The sequence below is a fragment of the Papaver somniferum genome, chromosome 1 (assembly GCF_003573695.1).
Source record: "Papaver somniferum cultivar HN1 chromosome 1, ASM357369v1, whole genome shotgun sequence".
Lineage (NCBI taxonomy): Eukaryota > Viridiplantae > Streptophyta > Magnoliopsida > Ranunculales > Papaveraceae > Papaver > Papaver somniferum.
The window spans coordinates 64,878,721-64,895,707 of record NC_039358.1 but is presented as its reverse complement, the minus strand read 5'-3'; the positions used below and the strand labels follow the sequence as shown (position 1 = coordinate 64,895,707).

At 37.3% G+C, this 16,987-nt stretch overlaps 2 protein-coding genes and 1 non-coding gene across 3 annotated transcripts; 2 read left to right on the top strand and 1 right to left on the bottom strand.

Moving 5' to 3' along the window:
* The first annotated feature begins 5,785 nt into the window (after positions 1 to 5,785).
* Positions 5,786 to 8,750, top strand: LOC113289529 (uncharacterized TPR repeat-containing protein At2g32450-like). Its single transcript, XM_026538802.1, has one exon. The coding sequence runs from the start codon at positions 6,046 to 6,048 to the stop codon at positions 8,491 to 8,493; it is 2,448 nt and encodes an 815-aa protein (XP_026394587.1). The 5' UTR covers positions 5,786 to 6,045; the 3' UTR covers positions 8,494 to 8,750.
* Positions 8,751 to 9,688: 938 nt separating this feature from the next.
* On the top strand, positions 9,689 to 9,761 carry TRNAE-CUC. Its single transcript has one exon. It is a non-coding gene; the product is annotated as a tRNA-Glu (tRNA).
* Positions 9,762 to 10,334: 573 nt separating this feature from the next.
* Positions 10,335 to 15,245, bottom strand: LOC113289520 (protein LTV1 homolog). The gene is made up of 4 exons (XM_026538792.1): positions 14,728 to 15,245; positions 13,665 to 14,096; positions 10,849 to 11,487; positions 10,335 to 10,602 (listed from the first exon to the last, which is right to left on the bottom strand). Exons 1-4 carry the CDS (start codon positions 15,106 to 15,108, stop codon positions 10,471 to 10,473), a joined length of 1,584 nt encoding a protein of 527 aa, XP_026394577.1. The 5' UTR covers positions 15,109 to 15,245; the 3' UTR covers positions 10,335 to 10,470.
* Positions 15,246 to 16,987: the final 1,742 nt, after the last annotated feature.

Below are 16,987 nucleotides of genomic sequence, written 5' to 3'. Positions count from 1 at the left end.
AACGTTTAGCGAGCTCTACCGAGCAATGCTCTGAGAAAGATGATCCTGATTTTTACTTTTATGTATTGGAAGAATAACCTTAAACTTTACAAGAGGCGCTTATTTGTTGAAATAGATTCTCATATATATAATGTCCTTAGCGTATAATAGATTTACCTCATGGTTGTAAGTAGGTTGTTAAAAGGAAACTCAAACCTGACGAAGCAGTAGATACTAAAGGATTTATACGACAAGAGAACATATATTTTCATGTTATTAGATTAATTTATATATGTGTTTTGATTATCGCTATTGACACTCATAATCTTGTTATTCACCAAATAGATGTTAAAGCTGTTTTTTTGAATAATGAACTAATATAGGAATCTACATGGACCATCCTGAAGGTTTTGTAATTCATGGACAAGAATATAAAGTATGTAAGCTAGAAAATATCTTTATAGTATGATACAATCTCCCTAGGCAATGACGTCGGAGATTTGATAACTTAATGATTTCAGATAGTTCAAAATAAATGAGGATGACAAATGCATATCTGTGTGTTATTATTTGGTTATATGTAGATGATTTTCTTATATTTGTTCCAATTTATCTGTTATCAATGAAATTAAAAGCATGGTTAGTTCGAATTTTGACATGAGAGATTTAGGTGAAGCTAATTTAATGTTGGGAATCAAAATAAGTAGAACTAATAATGTTATTTTGGATCAATATCACTACATCGAAAAAATTCTGAAGAAGTATAATTACTTTGATTGTAAACCTGTTTGTACTCCTTTTGATTCTAGTGTGAAATTATTTAAGAATACTGGTGAAAGTATAAGACAACCTGAGTATGCTAGTGTAATTAGCAGTTTGCGTATTGAAACTGAGAGTACTAGACCCGTATTGAATCTAGGGTTTCATTGAGAGGGTTGTTAGAGCATGGCACGGTCAAACTCACAAGTGTTGTTATCTCAAGATTGTTTTCAAACTTGGTTGATCAAAACTATATCTTAATTTCTAGTCTACATTTTTGTCATTTCTCGGACTAGGTTAGAAGTGTGTAATTGAGTACCAGACTTCACTGCATTCACCATTTGAAGACGGAGATCAACTAAAGACTTTGGAGGATTTCATCGACAAAAGGTATGTGAAGACTGAACCATTCCTATTTACTCAAGTATTGACAATTTTATCTATGAGGCTAAGTCGTATGACTAAGTGGACTTTAAATTATAGCACAGTAGAAATTTCAAGCCAAGTTTATCTTGTTGAATATTTTTCTAGAAGTATGAATTAAGCTACAAGTCAATCATCTACTTAATAAATTTAGTTAAGAACAATTTATTGTTTATGAACTAGATTATGATTCGAGTTAATCATTTGAAAATAACCTGGAATAGTGATATGTGTAAGATTATTGTTGATGTTATTCGGGAATGTTTCAAATTGATTATTGAGAGTTTTAAAACTACTTAAATCTGGATAAAGGGACAGTACATGTACTGGTATAATTGTTTAGTTTCGGATCATCGGTACACGTACTGGCGTAGGTCTAAGTTCGGTAACGACTTGTTGGTACACATACCCGCTATGCATACCAAAAGGTTCTGTTGCTCGTGAACACAAGGGTGGTACATGTACTCAGTATCCATACTGAAATGCCCTGGATTTTAACTATCGTAAGGACGCACATACCCGATACACGTACCTTGGCAGAGTGTCTCACGAACTGAAAGCAGTACACCTACCCGATACATGTGCTTAAGCAGTCGAATAGTTTCAGATGCAGTTCAAAGTATTTCTATGATATATTTGGCATTTGAACAACTCTCTAAAACACATATAAGACATAATTAATCACCTATTAAGTTATGGTTGTTTAGCAAGTTTAGTCTAAAGTGTTTGATGAAAATGTCTAAGCTTATTATGTTCGTATGGATAACTTTGGTTACCCGTTCTTAAACAAACTTATTGTACACGGTTTTGGTTACGGTTCATCCTTATCAAGTGTATATTATATATGTGTTTAACTCAAGCTAAACCATTTAACGGTGGATAATGATCACTTGAATACCAAGTCATATTAGCTTGATTCTCAAGTCGAATTTCATCTAACGGTGAAAATTGTTTGCTTGATTACAAAGCTATCTTAGCTTAAATGGTAAGCAACCTTCGATCTTCAAAATAATAATAAAGAGAAGCTCGAGCAGCTAGGAAAACTTAATCCCAACTTTTCTGTGTGTCCTAATTGCTAACTAGAGTTGATTCTATCTTAACCTAGGTTTTCATTTGTACTGAGAAACATAATTAGGTTTAAAAAATTAAAGATTTCTCTTAGGGATTCGTAAAGTCAGGTTCGACTATCTTATCTTTGATAGTTTGTGTATCCTGATCTTGTACTGTTTGTTTGAGCTTTCACTCCAATATGTAAGATTGATAGAAATCACAAAGTTCTTCGTCTCATACTTTGTGATTCCACAAGAAATTACAACTAAGAAATTATTTATTGGTATCTAGTTGTTGCTTTTCTTGTGATGTGAATAATAATATAGGCTGCTCTTCGGGAGTCGCAAGTATCATATTTTGAGGTTTGCTGGACCTAGTCTACTGCAAACGATTTCCTATCTCACCTGATTTAATAATCAAACAGAAGTCAAAATAAGATTATTTGTGAGAGACATTGGTTTATAAAGTTTTCGCTTAGGTTGCAGCAACTCTTAGGCTGTAAAGGATGTCATCTATGCAAATCAATTGCGCAGAGTCTTGCGATATTCAAGAAGCGTAAGGAGCGCGACTGTAACTGAACCGCTGTGATGGTGGGTTCGGTATCAATTACATTCCAGTCCGAAGTTATTGATAATAGGCTAGAGTCTGTAGCGGCTTAATCCGGTTCGGTGTTCAAATATGGACGAAATATCACAGTTAGTACATTAATCAATCAAAGTAGATATATCCATCCTTGTTTGTTGGGTACGACTTAATTGATCTTGGATATTAATCTTTGGTATCGTCCAAGTACTCTCACGGTATAATCAGGTTCACGGACTTGTTTCTGTTTTACTACTGATTGTGAGAGAAAGATATAACGACTCTTTATATTATTCCTTGATTCAGATTCATTAAGTTATAACTCTCGAAATTGTGTTGGAGTTTAGTCCATACAGGTTGCCGAACAAAAATGTTGGTGGGGTAGTTGTACCCCTGGTTCTTTCCAAGGGTTATGCGCTATCTGAAAAGAACCACAAACCTAGGATTACATTACCAGAGGTATCCGGCAGTCCTTAAATTATTTTGCGATGCTGATTAAAATATCCTTTCATATGATTCCAAGGCCTCCAGAGGATATGTTTTCACTATTGCTTGGCTGTATCTTGGAGATCAAAGAGGCAGCCAATTTTTAGCTTAATCTACTATGAAGGCTGAATTGATAACCTTAGCAACATCTACTGAAGAGGCGGAATGGCTGGAAAGATTGTTGTTAGACATTCATGTATGAGAAAAACCGATACCATCCACTTAGATCCACTGCGACGGTACCGAGGCTATATATCGCGTTAGTGCAAAATTGTTATAATAATAGTAAGAATCAACAGATTCGTGGAAATGACAACACATTAAGAGAGTTTCTCATAACTGGTGATGTGAGAGTAGATTGTAGTATATTTATGTAACGGGTGTGGCCGCTACAAAATATTATTTTGCATCACGCCTTATATCTGGATCCCAATGGAAGTTTGGGGTCGGGCGAATTTTGGATTATGTAATAAACTTAGGGCACATGAGAGTTTTTTGGTCAATAAATAGATTTTGGATCACTCAAAAAATTTGGGATCACGTGGTAAATTTTGGAAACACAATGTGAATTTTAGTTTATGAAATGTGTTATGCGTCAAGTGGCAAGTTTTGGATCATAGTGATAGATATTGGGATATATTGAAAATTTAAGATTATGTGTCAGATTTTCTATCATAATCACAACAACAAACTTTTGATCATATAAGATCTTGGCTCACCAGGTATATATTAGAACACAGGACAAATATACGGGTCACGTATAGAGGGAATTTGGGTCATGTGGCCGTTCCTAGGACATGTAATAACCCGACCATTTACCAATATTGTTCCCACTTAGCCGTTGCGTTTACCTGACAGTGTAGGATTTTTAACAGGAACCACAACGATCATCCAACATCGACTTCACGGAAGGTCACCTAGTCCTGGATCTCATGCACGCTTAACTGTAGAGCTTATTACCAACTCTGGAACCATTTGTGCTGAAAATGTCTCGGCGTTAGGAAAGGACAAACTATTACCTATATTTCATTCAGCGAACCCTACCTACCGAATCGAGGTATTATAATACCACCACCTTAAATTGGAGTCGCCGGCTCCGAAGTATATTCAAGTCCAGATATCCGACATTCCCTGCTACTCATGATACCAGTACCTAACTTAACTCGTCCAGCGTACTCTCTCACCCTCGATAGGTGACCTATCATCAACTCTAATACCATTTGTAATGACCTCATCCTCCACCGATATTATCCCCACTTAGCCACTGTAGTTATCCGACAGTATGAGATTTTCAAAAGGGACCACTGTGGTCATCCAATATCAACTTCTAGGGAGGTCACCCATTCCTGGATTACTCCTCCACGAGCACGCTTAACTGCAGAGGTTTTTTCCAAGTCTGGAGTCATTTATGTTGAAAAGGCATCGATATTAGGGAAAGACAAACCATTACTTGTGTTCCATTCGGCAAACCCTATATACCGAATTGGGGTATTACAAGACACAATACCACATTTGGGACCTATTTTTGTTACAAAGTATAATTTTGTGTCACGTGTTATATCTTAGATCTCAATGGTGACAGATTAGGTTGGGAAAATTTTTGGATCATGTAGTAGATTTTGCGCAAATGTACCAGTTTTTTTGGTCAACCAGCAGATTTCATGTCACTTAAGAGATTTAAGATCATGTGGTAGATTTAGGATCACTGGTCAAATTTTAGTCTTGAAGAATATTATCCACCGACTGATAAACTACGGATCATAATGACATTTGCAAACTCTTTTATCTTTATGTTGTATCCAGACGCCGTCACTAGTGGAGATAGATTTTTCTTTGTCTTTTCTATTTTTCTAGTATTTTTTGTACTCATTTTCAAAATAATTGCTCAAAACGATTGTCTCCATTTTCTCTCTCGAGAAGGGAAGAAGAAATATGTACGGATAAAAACTGAACATAATGGTACTATTTATTTACGATAGAGCACCGACCATGGGCGGTGGAGTCTCCATCGAACAGTTTAGACTATACTGCTAGAGGTCGAGTCTGGATCGCCACCGGTCTTCTCTCTATCGTTCGATATAAACTCCATCGCCTGACAACAACACCGTAGGGTGCAACCAGTTTGTCAGGCCACCTGCCATGACATATGTGTGGGTTAACCACCTGTAGGAACCGGCGTTGCAAATCCAATCTAGGCAGTTGTTACATAACAACTTGACATATGGACTACGGCAACCTAATGCACCAAACAGGTAGAGCATTATGACTATTCGGTAAGGGATGTCACACAAATGGAATCAAGCGCATATTAACCAGTTAAGACACAGGTCAGCGGAATAACAAGTCCACTACCAAGAGTCCAAGACCAAACCAAACACCCTTCACAGACTGGCGGACCACAAAATAACAACCCAATGTCCCCACATTAACCCTCTCATTTACCCTATTTTAATCCTATCTCCTTTCAGATTTTTACTTTTTCCTCTTTCACGTCTTTCAAAAACACAAAAGAAAAAATGGCTGCAGAACAGAAAAAGAAAGAAAACTCTCTGTTATCCACCACTTCATCTTCTTCTCTCCTCTCTTCTTCTTCCTCTTCACAGATCTGAAGACAACTGAAAAACCCTAATTCTATTAACATTTAATTGTCTTAAACCCCCAGAATCAAACCCTAGTTTTTTTCATCTTCATTTCATTTTCATTTTCTCATTTCTCCTCTTCCTGTTACAAACAGAGAGGAAGAGGTAGAAACAAAAAATAACAAAAATGGCATCTTCAAGGGGTAGCAGAGCAGAGAAAGTGAAGAGGATATTTCAACAATTTGATACAAATAAAGATGGTGGTTTGAACAGAGAAGAAATGGCATCTCTTGTTGTTGCTGTAAACCCTAGGGTTAAATTCAGCGAAGAACAAATTAGTGCAATTCTCGATGAAGTTTTCAAAACGTACGGTGAATTTATTGACGGTGATAAAGGGTTAACTCATGAAGGTCTTTTACGTACTTATGATGACGGTGCAGGTGATGTTGATCGTGATTTTGATGCTTTAGGTTTGGAACTCAATCCAGATTCTTCGTCTGTGCAAATTTCTATGGTTTCTGATGAAGCCTCTTCGTCTTCAATTGTGGATGAAAGAGGAATTATTGACCAGAATAAGAAGAAAACTGTTGCTGCTTGGGCTGCGTCTCCAAACCACGGAATTGTATTCGATGATACATGGAAAATTGTTGATGATTTGGAGATTTTGATTAAGAGATTGAAAGTAAAACAAGCGAAAGAAGGGAAATTGAAAGGGGATAATGTTGATGTTTATTCTGATGCTGGTTGGTCAAGAGAATTAGGTCCTTCTACAGAAATGTCAGAGAAGAGAATCATTTGGGATGAATCAGGGAATGATTATGCTCAATTTGTGAAAGAATTGGGAGTTTTGAGAACTAGAGCTGATGCATCTAGGTCAAGAGAAGAAGCGTTTGACGGGCAAATGGCGATTGGGCGGGTTTTGTATGAGCATCAATTGTTTAGGGAAGCATTGGTGAGCTTTAAAAGAGCTTGTGAGCTTCAACCAACTGATATTAGACCACATTTCAGGGCTGGGAATTGTAATTATGTTCTTGGAAAGCATAAGGAAGCGAAGGAGGAGTTTTTATTGGCTCTTGATGCTGCGGAGATAGGTGGGAATCAATGGGCTTATCTGCTTCCTCAAATTCATGTCAATCTTGGCATTTCTCTTGAAGGTGAAGGTATGGTTTTGAGTGCTTGTGAGAATTATAGAGAGGCTGCAATTCTTTGTCCCACACATTTTAGGGCTTTGAAACTTTTGGGTAGTGCTCTTTTCGGTGTTGGAGAGTATAGAGCAGCTGAGAAAGCTTTAGAAGAGGCAATTTTTTTGAAATCTGATTATGCTGATGCACATTGTGATCTTGGGTCTGCTTTGCATGCCATGGGAGAAGATGAGAGAGCAATTCAGGAATTTCAGAAGGCTATTGATTTGAAAACAGGACATGTTGATGCATTGTATAATCTAGGTGGGCTTTATATGGATATGGGTAGGTATCAGAGAGCTTCAGAGATGTATACTCGAGTTTTGTCTGTGTGCCCGAACAATTGGAGAGCTCAGTTGAATAAAGCTGTTGCGTTGTTTGGGGCTGGGGAATCTGACGATGCGAAAAAAGCTCTGAAGGAGGCTTTTAAAATGACCAATAGGGTTGAATTACATGATGCCATTGCTCATTTGAAGCAGTTGCAGAAGAAGAGACCTAAACTCAAAGCAAGTGCCGGTGCTGATGCGGAGGCGCCTTTCCTTATCGTGGAGCCATCAAAGTTCAAGAGGGTGAATAATAGGACTACACCAAGGCAGGATTTAGCTAATGCTTTGGAAATTAGGTCTTTTCAGAGGCTCACCAGATTGAGTCGCTGTGAGGTTGAGCTTTTGAAGAAGGAGATGAATGAAACTGAGGTTCCAGTCTCCTACTCTGGCAGTGGTATCCCTGAAAAATCAATCAGAAAGGCTGCATTGGAGGTAATTCTGCGCAGGTTGCTTCATTTTCTGAAGCCCGAGACATTCCAAGGAGCTGTAAAAGTAATCAATGAGAGAATCTTGTCTGTAATGGATGGTTCAGGTGTGGGTAGAGTCGATTTGGGCATGTTCTTTGCTATTCTTGCCCCCATCTGTGGTAGCTCCCCTGATAAACGCAAAAGGATTGTGTTTGATGCGCTCATGTGGCGGCCTGTGAATGAAGGTGTTGGTCAGATTAGAAGAGTTGATGCCCTGGCATACATGAAGTTATTGAGAGCAGTTTATATTCCTTCACAGGGTGTCAGTGAGATGTTGGAGGGTGTCAGTGAGATGTTGGAGGTTCATGGAGACGATGATACCTCGGTAATCTCCTTTCCTGAGTTTGTAGTGATGTTTGATGATCCAGATTGGGGTTTTGGGATCATGTCTACTCTTGGGAAGCTTGAGAACAAAGATAGAACTCGTCATGGAAACCATGCTTGCTCAGTTTGTCGCTATCCTGTTATTGGATCGCGCTTCAAGGAGGTGAAAGCACATTTTAGCTTGTGCAACCAATGCTACAGTGAAGGAAAGGTGCCATCTTCCTTCAAGCAGGACGAATATCGATTCAGAGAGTATGGGACTGAAAGAGAGGCTATGAAAGATAAGTGCATGTTCTTTAATTTACATTCGAAGAATTCCTCCGAAGATGAACTGTAGTTAGTCCTTGTCCTCCTTGTGTGAATTGTTTAAATACCCTGTAAAATTCCTATAAACTATTCTAATTTATGTGTGAAATATAGATCACATGTGTTTGATAAGCATGCCCTGTTCTTGTATAATAATCATCATTGAGAATGTCCTCGAAATTTTCTGCTTAGCAACAACTTGCGCAGATAGATATTCTTTGTTCATTTCAGAAAATAGGAGAAATTTTATTGTGCTTATTTGGTGCCAGTAATGATTTTTGTATGATCTACATTGCATTGTTTTTCCCCTTCTTTTCTTGCAATTTTCCCCTATCGAGTTTCCATCAGTCCATCATATCAGAGCTTGTAATGAACCCATGCATGTTATGAAGTGATTTTTGCAGCTTTGGTTGATGCCTTCTAATTGCTTCTCATCATGCTGCGATTATGACAGTTCAATACTGAACCACCTTTCGTAGTCAGAGACTTCTCTTTATTTTGGTAATCACGATCGTGTATTGGTCCCTTCCGGAAGTACTACATGTTTCTCTTTCTCACTGTGATATCTATTGATGTGAAAGATTACGTGGTGTTTGTCTCCATAGACCAGTGAAAATAAATGAAGATTGCTCATAATTTGACCCTGGTAGAACCCATCCTCTCTTTAGTTGATTTTTGTTCTTTTTAGAAATGTACTGTATTTCATACAAGGGAAATTTGGAATCCCAGTAAAACAGAAAGATGAATATTGTTGAAATTCAGGTGAACGGTCACTTTTCTTTGCAACACTGCTCTTGATTCTGAACCAACCAAAGAGCTGTCTGGATATATTAAGAATCAGCAGTAAAAATTAGTCAGTAGAAAAGAGATGGACAAGACCATGTGTTGTTGTTTTGTACTGTTGCTTGATTGATGCTACTAAGTCCGTAGGCTACATGATCAACTGGTCCCCTTCCCCTAGAAAAGAGAATTCAACTGCATCACTAGTAGTAAATGTTGCATGCTATTTATTAATTTCTCTTCTTTCAAGTTTTAGAGGTAACCAACTTAAACTTTTGGCTGAGAGTCTGAACAACGGGGTTACAAGTTTTGACTGAAAACAGGCAATAACTGATTTTTTCCTCTGAGCTATCAAATTCTTTTCAAAGGGACTACTCCTCTGTAGGGATAATGTATATCCGCTGCTACCATGTGATATATGCCATACTACGACACTGGACAACCATTCCGTTGTAGTCTAGGTGGTCAGGATACTCGGCTCTCACCCGAGAGACCCGGGTTCAAGTCCCGGCAACGGAATTTCTTTTTTACATTTTCATTTCAAGCAAGTTGCTAGTGTTTACGATCAAGATTCAAGACTCGATAAACCCATGATTTAAATTTTTTATTCAAGGTAGTTGGCTCAATCAATCGAAACCGGAAAATGCATCTTCCATGACAAAGTCAGCTTTCCAGTGTGATGCGCAGTTTCTATCAAAGCCTGTCTTTAAGCTTGTTAAAGGCCAAGTAAGATCCTAGATAGATAGTATGATAGGGAAAATGAAGATGCACATCTACATGTGTGTGATGGTTATGATCCTCTTGGTTCTTCACAGTACTAATAGTAACGTAGATGAAGCTATTGAAGAGGGGGATCAACAGCAGGAAGATGACTACTTGCTCATTGACCCAACACCAGCATCCCCTAGCAGTCATCCAGCTCCAGTTCCGCATACACATAATTAAGTATAACTACAACCTATTGAATATGTCTCGGTTCAGTAACCTAATCATCATCAAAACTAGGTGGTTCATCCTATGCTACAAAGGTTATGCTAAATATAATGCATCTCTTCTCTTTTTATTTCCTCTTTTTTTTTGTTGTTGTTGGAATGATCAAAGACACGATTGCTTAATAATAGTTTAAAAAGAACACTATCAAAATCATTTGCAGGTTTGCACAATTGTTAACTTACAAGCAACAACCAGATGCTAATCACAAACTGGTTTATTAAATTCTGTCATAACCTTACATAAGGTGAATAGAAGATGGCCCACAGACAGCGGCAACTCTCTGAGCTTTCTGAGTTTCAGATTTATAGACTACTCTCATTTCTTTCTTTGCTTTTCGTGCCTCCCGCCGCTCCTCTTTTACAGCAGACTGCAATAAGCCAAGGAGTTAGCTGTCAGCGTCTAAAGAATATGATGGAACAATGAATATTGTAGATTGCCAAACTCAATACAATAGGAACATCCATTGGGGACTTCTGTTGCAGACTGTTTTACAATCATGGAAGTCCATGCAACTCTTCCATCTAGCCAACAGGTTTGTGAAGAAAAGAAAGAATATCGAAACAATTAAGAACATTTTTGAAACATCTGATCTTAGGCATCGAACAATATTTACCTTCCTTTCTTTCTTTTCCTCCTTTGACTCCTCGCCATGAGGTTTCCTCTTGTAAAGCTCACTTTTCAGGCCTGGAACCTTGGTGACCTTCTCAGCAACAACTTTTTTGCTATGAGGCAAATAGTCTACAGGAAGCTTCTCCCTTCCTTTGAGGATAATCCCATGAGCGCCGTTACTAGGAATTGCAGCAGGGGCATCTGCTAATTTCTTCTTCCTTCTTGTGCTTACTGGAGCTTCTATTTTTCCAGGGTGATTTTCAAGATTTGTATATGTTGATATAACTGACTCACAATCAAACTCCTCTGATTCTTCACTACTTTCCTCCCAAATTACCACATCCTCCTTATCATGGCTTTCATCATCAAACTTCTGCCCATACTCTGCGCAACGCCGAATCAAATCAGCAGCTGAGTCCTTAAGCTTCTCACAGTTTGATCCCTCATTCCCATGAACATAATCGGCAGGAACTTTGTACGCCAAGTCAAAATCTAACTTTTCAATCTCTTGGTCTAGAAATGGGTTATTAAGCTTAGCTGCTAATGGAACTTCTTCTTCAGATTCGGAGTCTCCATATCCAGAACCTTCATACACGTCACCTTTATCATTATCACTGTCCGTGGCATACTCCTTGAGTGTAAGCTGCAAAGTGAACAAGGAAAAATGTTAATAAGCTGGCTGCACTATCTAAAACTATGTGAGATTTAGAAAGGGTTGAAAAACTAACAACTCAACATAGATGCAAACACACAAATTGCGGATGATAGCATAATAAATGATCAAGGATCCATACTACATAAGCATAATAATGTTTGGTCAAGATCATAGCATACAAGTTGGGTGCACATGCAGTAGTTGAAATTCTAGTCAAATTTAGTCAGTCAGCATTTCAGAACTTACGAAAGAACATAAATCAAAAGTAGCAGATACTGTTGCGGCAATCATGGCCGAAGTAGTGAGGGGGGTAATGGATGGTTATTGGTGATAATACCAAACTATTGCTACTAGACGTGTCATTCAGAAGGTGCTCGACTGCTCGTCTCCTGTTGGTGGCTAGATATGCAGGCAGCATAAACAGGTGCTTGCTTTTAGAGCTAGGCAGTTACTACAGAAAATATGTAAGTGAAAGTTCATTTTCCGAAGTAAGTTTAAACTATGTAACAAGTTTTCCTAGTTTGCATCGTCATCGTACAGGTAACAGGGCCCTTGAGCCTTAATGAGGTTGACTTCCAAAAACAGACCTAAAAGTTAAGATTATGTTTCTTAGGTGAGGTTAATTCATAATATTAGCCTTTATTTTAACCACATCCAGAATTAAAAGGTTATGCTTCTCATGAGACATTTCGGAAACAATTAGACGTGCTACTCAGTAGTCAAACTATAAGAGAAATAAGGGAGACATACAAAAGTTGTTCTATCAAATTGCTAATTTCTGGTACAGAATCAACCTCTTGGTTTTTCTAGTCTAACATGTCATGTTATTGGACATAATGAAGACTAAGGCCAGAACTACCATCACAAACAGTTAACAAAGACAATACTCTTTCGTAATTAGTATATCTTAATAAACAAAATACACTGTAATTTCAGACTGAGGTGGTAAATATTTGCCTCATAGGCGATGGATAAACTAACAGCGATCTAATAAAGATTCTTCATCAGATAAAAAATGAGAACTAATAAATTCACTACACTATTACAGATATCATATGATTCAATGCACACAAATGCAAGGTTGTGCAATTTGGAAAGAAAAAAAAAAGAGTGTAGATAATTGGTTCCCGTGATATGACAGCTGAACTCTTACACGTACATGATCAAAAACTCTCAACTATTACCAATGACGAAAGCAACAACAATCCTATAATGCAATTTCAGCAATTCATTGAAGAACTACGTATAAGTAAGAAACTAGTCAGAAATCTGGATAATTCATTGAAGAACTACATATAAACTTTATATTCCCAAAGTTCAACACGTCAAAAGACATTTGGATCTCCAATTTCTCAGATTATTCAGATAATTTCCTTCACTGATGTAAACACATTGCTAATTTATCTGGTAGATTTATGATACACTAATTTAGAGCCCAGTACAACAGATCAAGCTGATTATAGTTGTGAATTCAACGAATTTGTCAAGTATTACATGTTTATATAGACTCAAAGAGTCTAGACACTCTTGAAGGCAAAACATAGAACTAGATTGCGTTCAAACTTCAAATTTCCCATCAGACCCAAAAAATAAGAGAAACAAGAAAAGGATCAAGTGTTTTTTACTTGCATTGGAAATGGGAACAAAAGTTCAAGGACGACAGATAGTTAACTACACCGTTCACCCAATGTGTTCAGGTTTCAGTTTAACACCTACAAATTGTCTACTAGAAAAATCTTCACTCACGAATGAGACAACTAACCACCTGGATACTTATGAGTTATTCAGATCTTAAGCATGTTTAAGGACACAACAATAAGTCAACCTCTATCAATAGTTCCTCCCTCAAACTAGTATTGGTTGTAACCTATAGGGTGTATCATAGTGGGTTAGTTGCCATATCAAGAGCCTTAAGTAATGTAGTGCTCATATAAAAGCACATTAATTCTTGTTGTAATCTATCAAAGTTCTATTAGAATGCAGTGCTTTTGGCTTACTCTGTTTCACTCCTACTCTCATCTTTATCAGATAAAACCCAACACTAACTATACGTCATAAACAAACAGAATGAACAAAACCCCAAATTCACAAATTAAACACAAACTGGAATTAGATAGGAAACAACATGTATAAATAAATTGGCGACGAAAAGCAAGCAAACTTACCAAATCAAACTGCTCATCCAAAAAACGAGGAGCTCTTGGTTTCTCTTCTGTTTGAGGTTCCATGTCAAACTCATCATCATCAGCATCGTCAAACACACCAGCGGAATGAAGTAACTCGCTGGAGTTAACATATTGTCTCTTAATAACTTCAGGCTGTTCATTAATCTTCTTATCAAAGACAATTTCTTCATCTTCTTTTTCTCCTTCTCCTGGAAGATTAGCCTTTAAAACAAAATCCTCTTCCAACTCCAAGTCTTCGTCATCTGATTCGAACCTAGATAAATCATTGTCAGCAAGTAAAGCAGCAACTTCCTCATCAACAGCTCTCTGAACTTTCACACCAACAGTCTTAGCTGCAACTTTATAAATTGAATCATCACTTGGTTCAGTCTCTCCAACTTCTAAAACCCTAACTCTTGATGCATCATAAGCCTGTAAAAGGAAACCACAAAAACTAATCAAAACTTAACAAAATTGAAAACCTATATTTCTTATTCTGAATGCAAAATCAGTGTAAATAAGACTAGCACAGTGTGCAAAGATGTAACTCAAAGATCGATTTTTCTTATTCTGGAAGCTCCTATTTCATGTCAACTGACCAAAACATAAATATATGGCACCCATTGAAACATCAGATAACCGCCTTCATTACAGAAACCCATGTCATAATATAGTTTAGTTGTTCATTCCCTTGGGTCGTCTCCCGAACTTAAGAAATCATACCCACAGACTATAAATCCTTCATTTTCTTCTCCCCAACAATGTTATCTTAATAATATCTTAAATGAACCAATTTGAAGAGCCCGCAAACTCTTACCAGGAGATGTTAGTCAAACCACAGAGTTTAAACAACCTCAATGCACCAGGTGAACACAAATGGTCCAGCAAAATAAAAAATTCTGCCTAAACCCATTTTTATTCCAGTCCAAAGCATTAACCTAATCTAATTTCTAACATCTAAATCTTGTATTTCTCATGTTATCAACAGATTAAAACACAAATAATTTAACATCAAAGAATGTAATGAGCAAAATTTCAAACTTGATATAAAATTTATCCGTACCTTAACATCATAAGGAACTTCATCGAGCTTAGCTTTACTATTCTGATAATAAGCAGTACCAGCACCAGTATTCTTAATTTCACGTAAATGAGCAAGATAATTATAACCATCATCAGGAAGACCTAATTCCAAAATTTCTTTCCTTACACTAACAGGTAAATTAGAAGTAGAAACACTAGTATTGATTGGATTCGGAACAAGATTTTCATCACCATCTTCATCTGCATCCTCGAAAATTGGATTTTCATAGGGATTATTATCAACTCTAACGAAAACTCGATCACCACCTGGTCCATCGCCATAATTAGGATCTGATGTATCCCTTGCGTGTAATTGAAATACTGCAGATTTTTTCTTGTCTATAAATTTCTTCTTCCCCATTGATTCTGACCTGATTACTTACTCTGAGTTTAGATTTTTGGAGATAGTTCCGAGAGGGAGGAGGTAAGCTGTATCCGGATAAAACTGTTTGAAGAATGTGGAGACTGGAGAGAACTGACAGCAAAAACCCTAGAAGAAAAATAAAACCCTAGTTAAGCGACTCTTTGTTTATGGGCTCGCTAGTATTACAAAATGACCATGGGCTTGTACCCAGGTTCGTTTAAATCCAGCTTATTCTACTAAAGGAATGACCCTGCATTTCTCTGCTCTTGCGGAAACTCTTCCGAGGAAGCCTTGAATATGAACGACTTTTTGGGACCATGGTTTTTTTTGGGACCATGGTTTTATTTTGGGTAAAGACATTAGAAGTATATTTAGGTCATCCCTTATCTACATATTTATATTAATACCTAAATTACCCTCTTGATTAATTTTGGATGATGATTAGTTAGTGTTAATAATAGTTAGTGTAATGATTAGTGAGATGATTAAGTTAAAGATAATTGGTGAGATTAAAAAATCAGATGGTTTTTTTTTTTTAAGAAGTAGAATTATTGAGAGAGTAAAGTTAGAGAAGATGAAGAAGGAAAACATGAAAAACGATGGATTTTACCAACCACAATCGGAGGAAGGGTATTTGGGTACCCAGGTAGGCTTCAAACTTAGATAATGTTGATTGAACTGCTCCAAACTTTCAAAAAAAAATGAATTTTTTTATGTAGATTTGGGCCAGTTCGGTTACCATATGCCAAGAACATGTGACCGAACACACCTGAAAGTGTAGTTCGGTTAGTTTTCCAAACACACAGGTTACCGAACTCGCTCGTTAATGGAGGTTTTGGTCGTACAGTGTAATGTTCGGTTACCTAGGATAAAATGGTAGGTAACCGAACTTTGAACTTAACAATTTATTTGGGTACATCTTGTGTGTTCGGTTAGTTCGCAAACTTCAACACAACCAAGTTCCCAACCGAACTGCAGGTTAAAAGTAACCTAGTGTTAGAAGTTCGGTTGGTTCGCAAACTTCAACATATTTTGCGAATCAACCGAACTGGGCTTATATATGCATATATGCAATTAGGCAAACGTTCGGTTACTACGAAATTTATTTCTTGGCGAATTAGGTAGAGTTCGGTTACGAAGTTTCAAAGGTAGAGTTCGGTTACAAAGAAAACTTAACATTTTTGCGAACGAACCGAACTTGTGGACTTCTCATTATTTTCGTAAACTAAAGTTCGGTGATATCCTTATTTTGCGAAGGAACCGAACTTATGGACTTGTATTGTTCTAATACAAGGAGTTCGGTTAAAAGTATTTTTTTGCGAATCAACAGAACTCTGAGTTCAGTTAAGAAAAAATTAATTCTTGATAACCGAACTTTTCTCTGAAAAAGAACCCTCCATTAAACCTCTCTGCAACTTCCATTTTCAACTCATTTTAATGATTACTTCTCATTTATTCAACCAAAAACGAATGACAAGTAATAGGTTTGTGAGAATATCTTTGTTAATGTTTTAAATTAAGCTATATATATATATATTTTTTTTTGGTGGTGGTTGGTGGTGGTGGTAATCGGAGGTGGTGGTGGTAATCCGTGGTTGGTGGTGGTGATAATCGGAGATGGTGGTGGTAATCGGCGATGGTGGGCGGTGGTGGTGGTGGTAATCGGTGGTTGTTGTTGGTGGTGGTGGTAATCGGCGATGGTGGGAGGTGGTGGTGGGAGGAGGTGGTGGTTATATATATATATATATATATATAGGTGGTTATTGAGTTGGTTTTAAATTAAATTAGGTTAAGGGTAGGTTAGTCATTTCAATGCTTTAGGACCCCCTAATAATTATAGGGTAGGTGGCCTAATAAGACCATGGTCCCAAAAAAA

Coding starts and splice junctions, on each gene's coding strand:
- LOC113289529 (XM_026538802.1), top strand. CDS start 6,046: ATGGCATCTTCAAGGGGTAGCAGAGCAGAGAAAGTGAAGAGGATATTT.
- LOC113289520 (XM_026538792.1), bottom strand. CDS start 15,108: ATGGGGAAGAAGAAATTTATAGACAAGAAAAAATCTGCAGTATTTCAA. Junction 11,488..13,664: donor TGGATGAGCAGTTTGATTTG/GTAAGTTTGCTT, acceptor TTCACTTTGCAG/CTTACACTCAAGGAGTATGC. Junction 10,603..10,848: donor AGGAAAAGAAAGAAAGGAAG/GTAAATATTGTT, acceptor GGCTTATTGCAG/TCTGCTGTAAAAGAGGAGCG.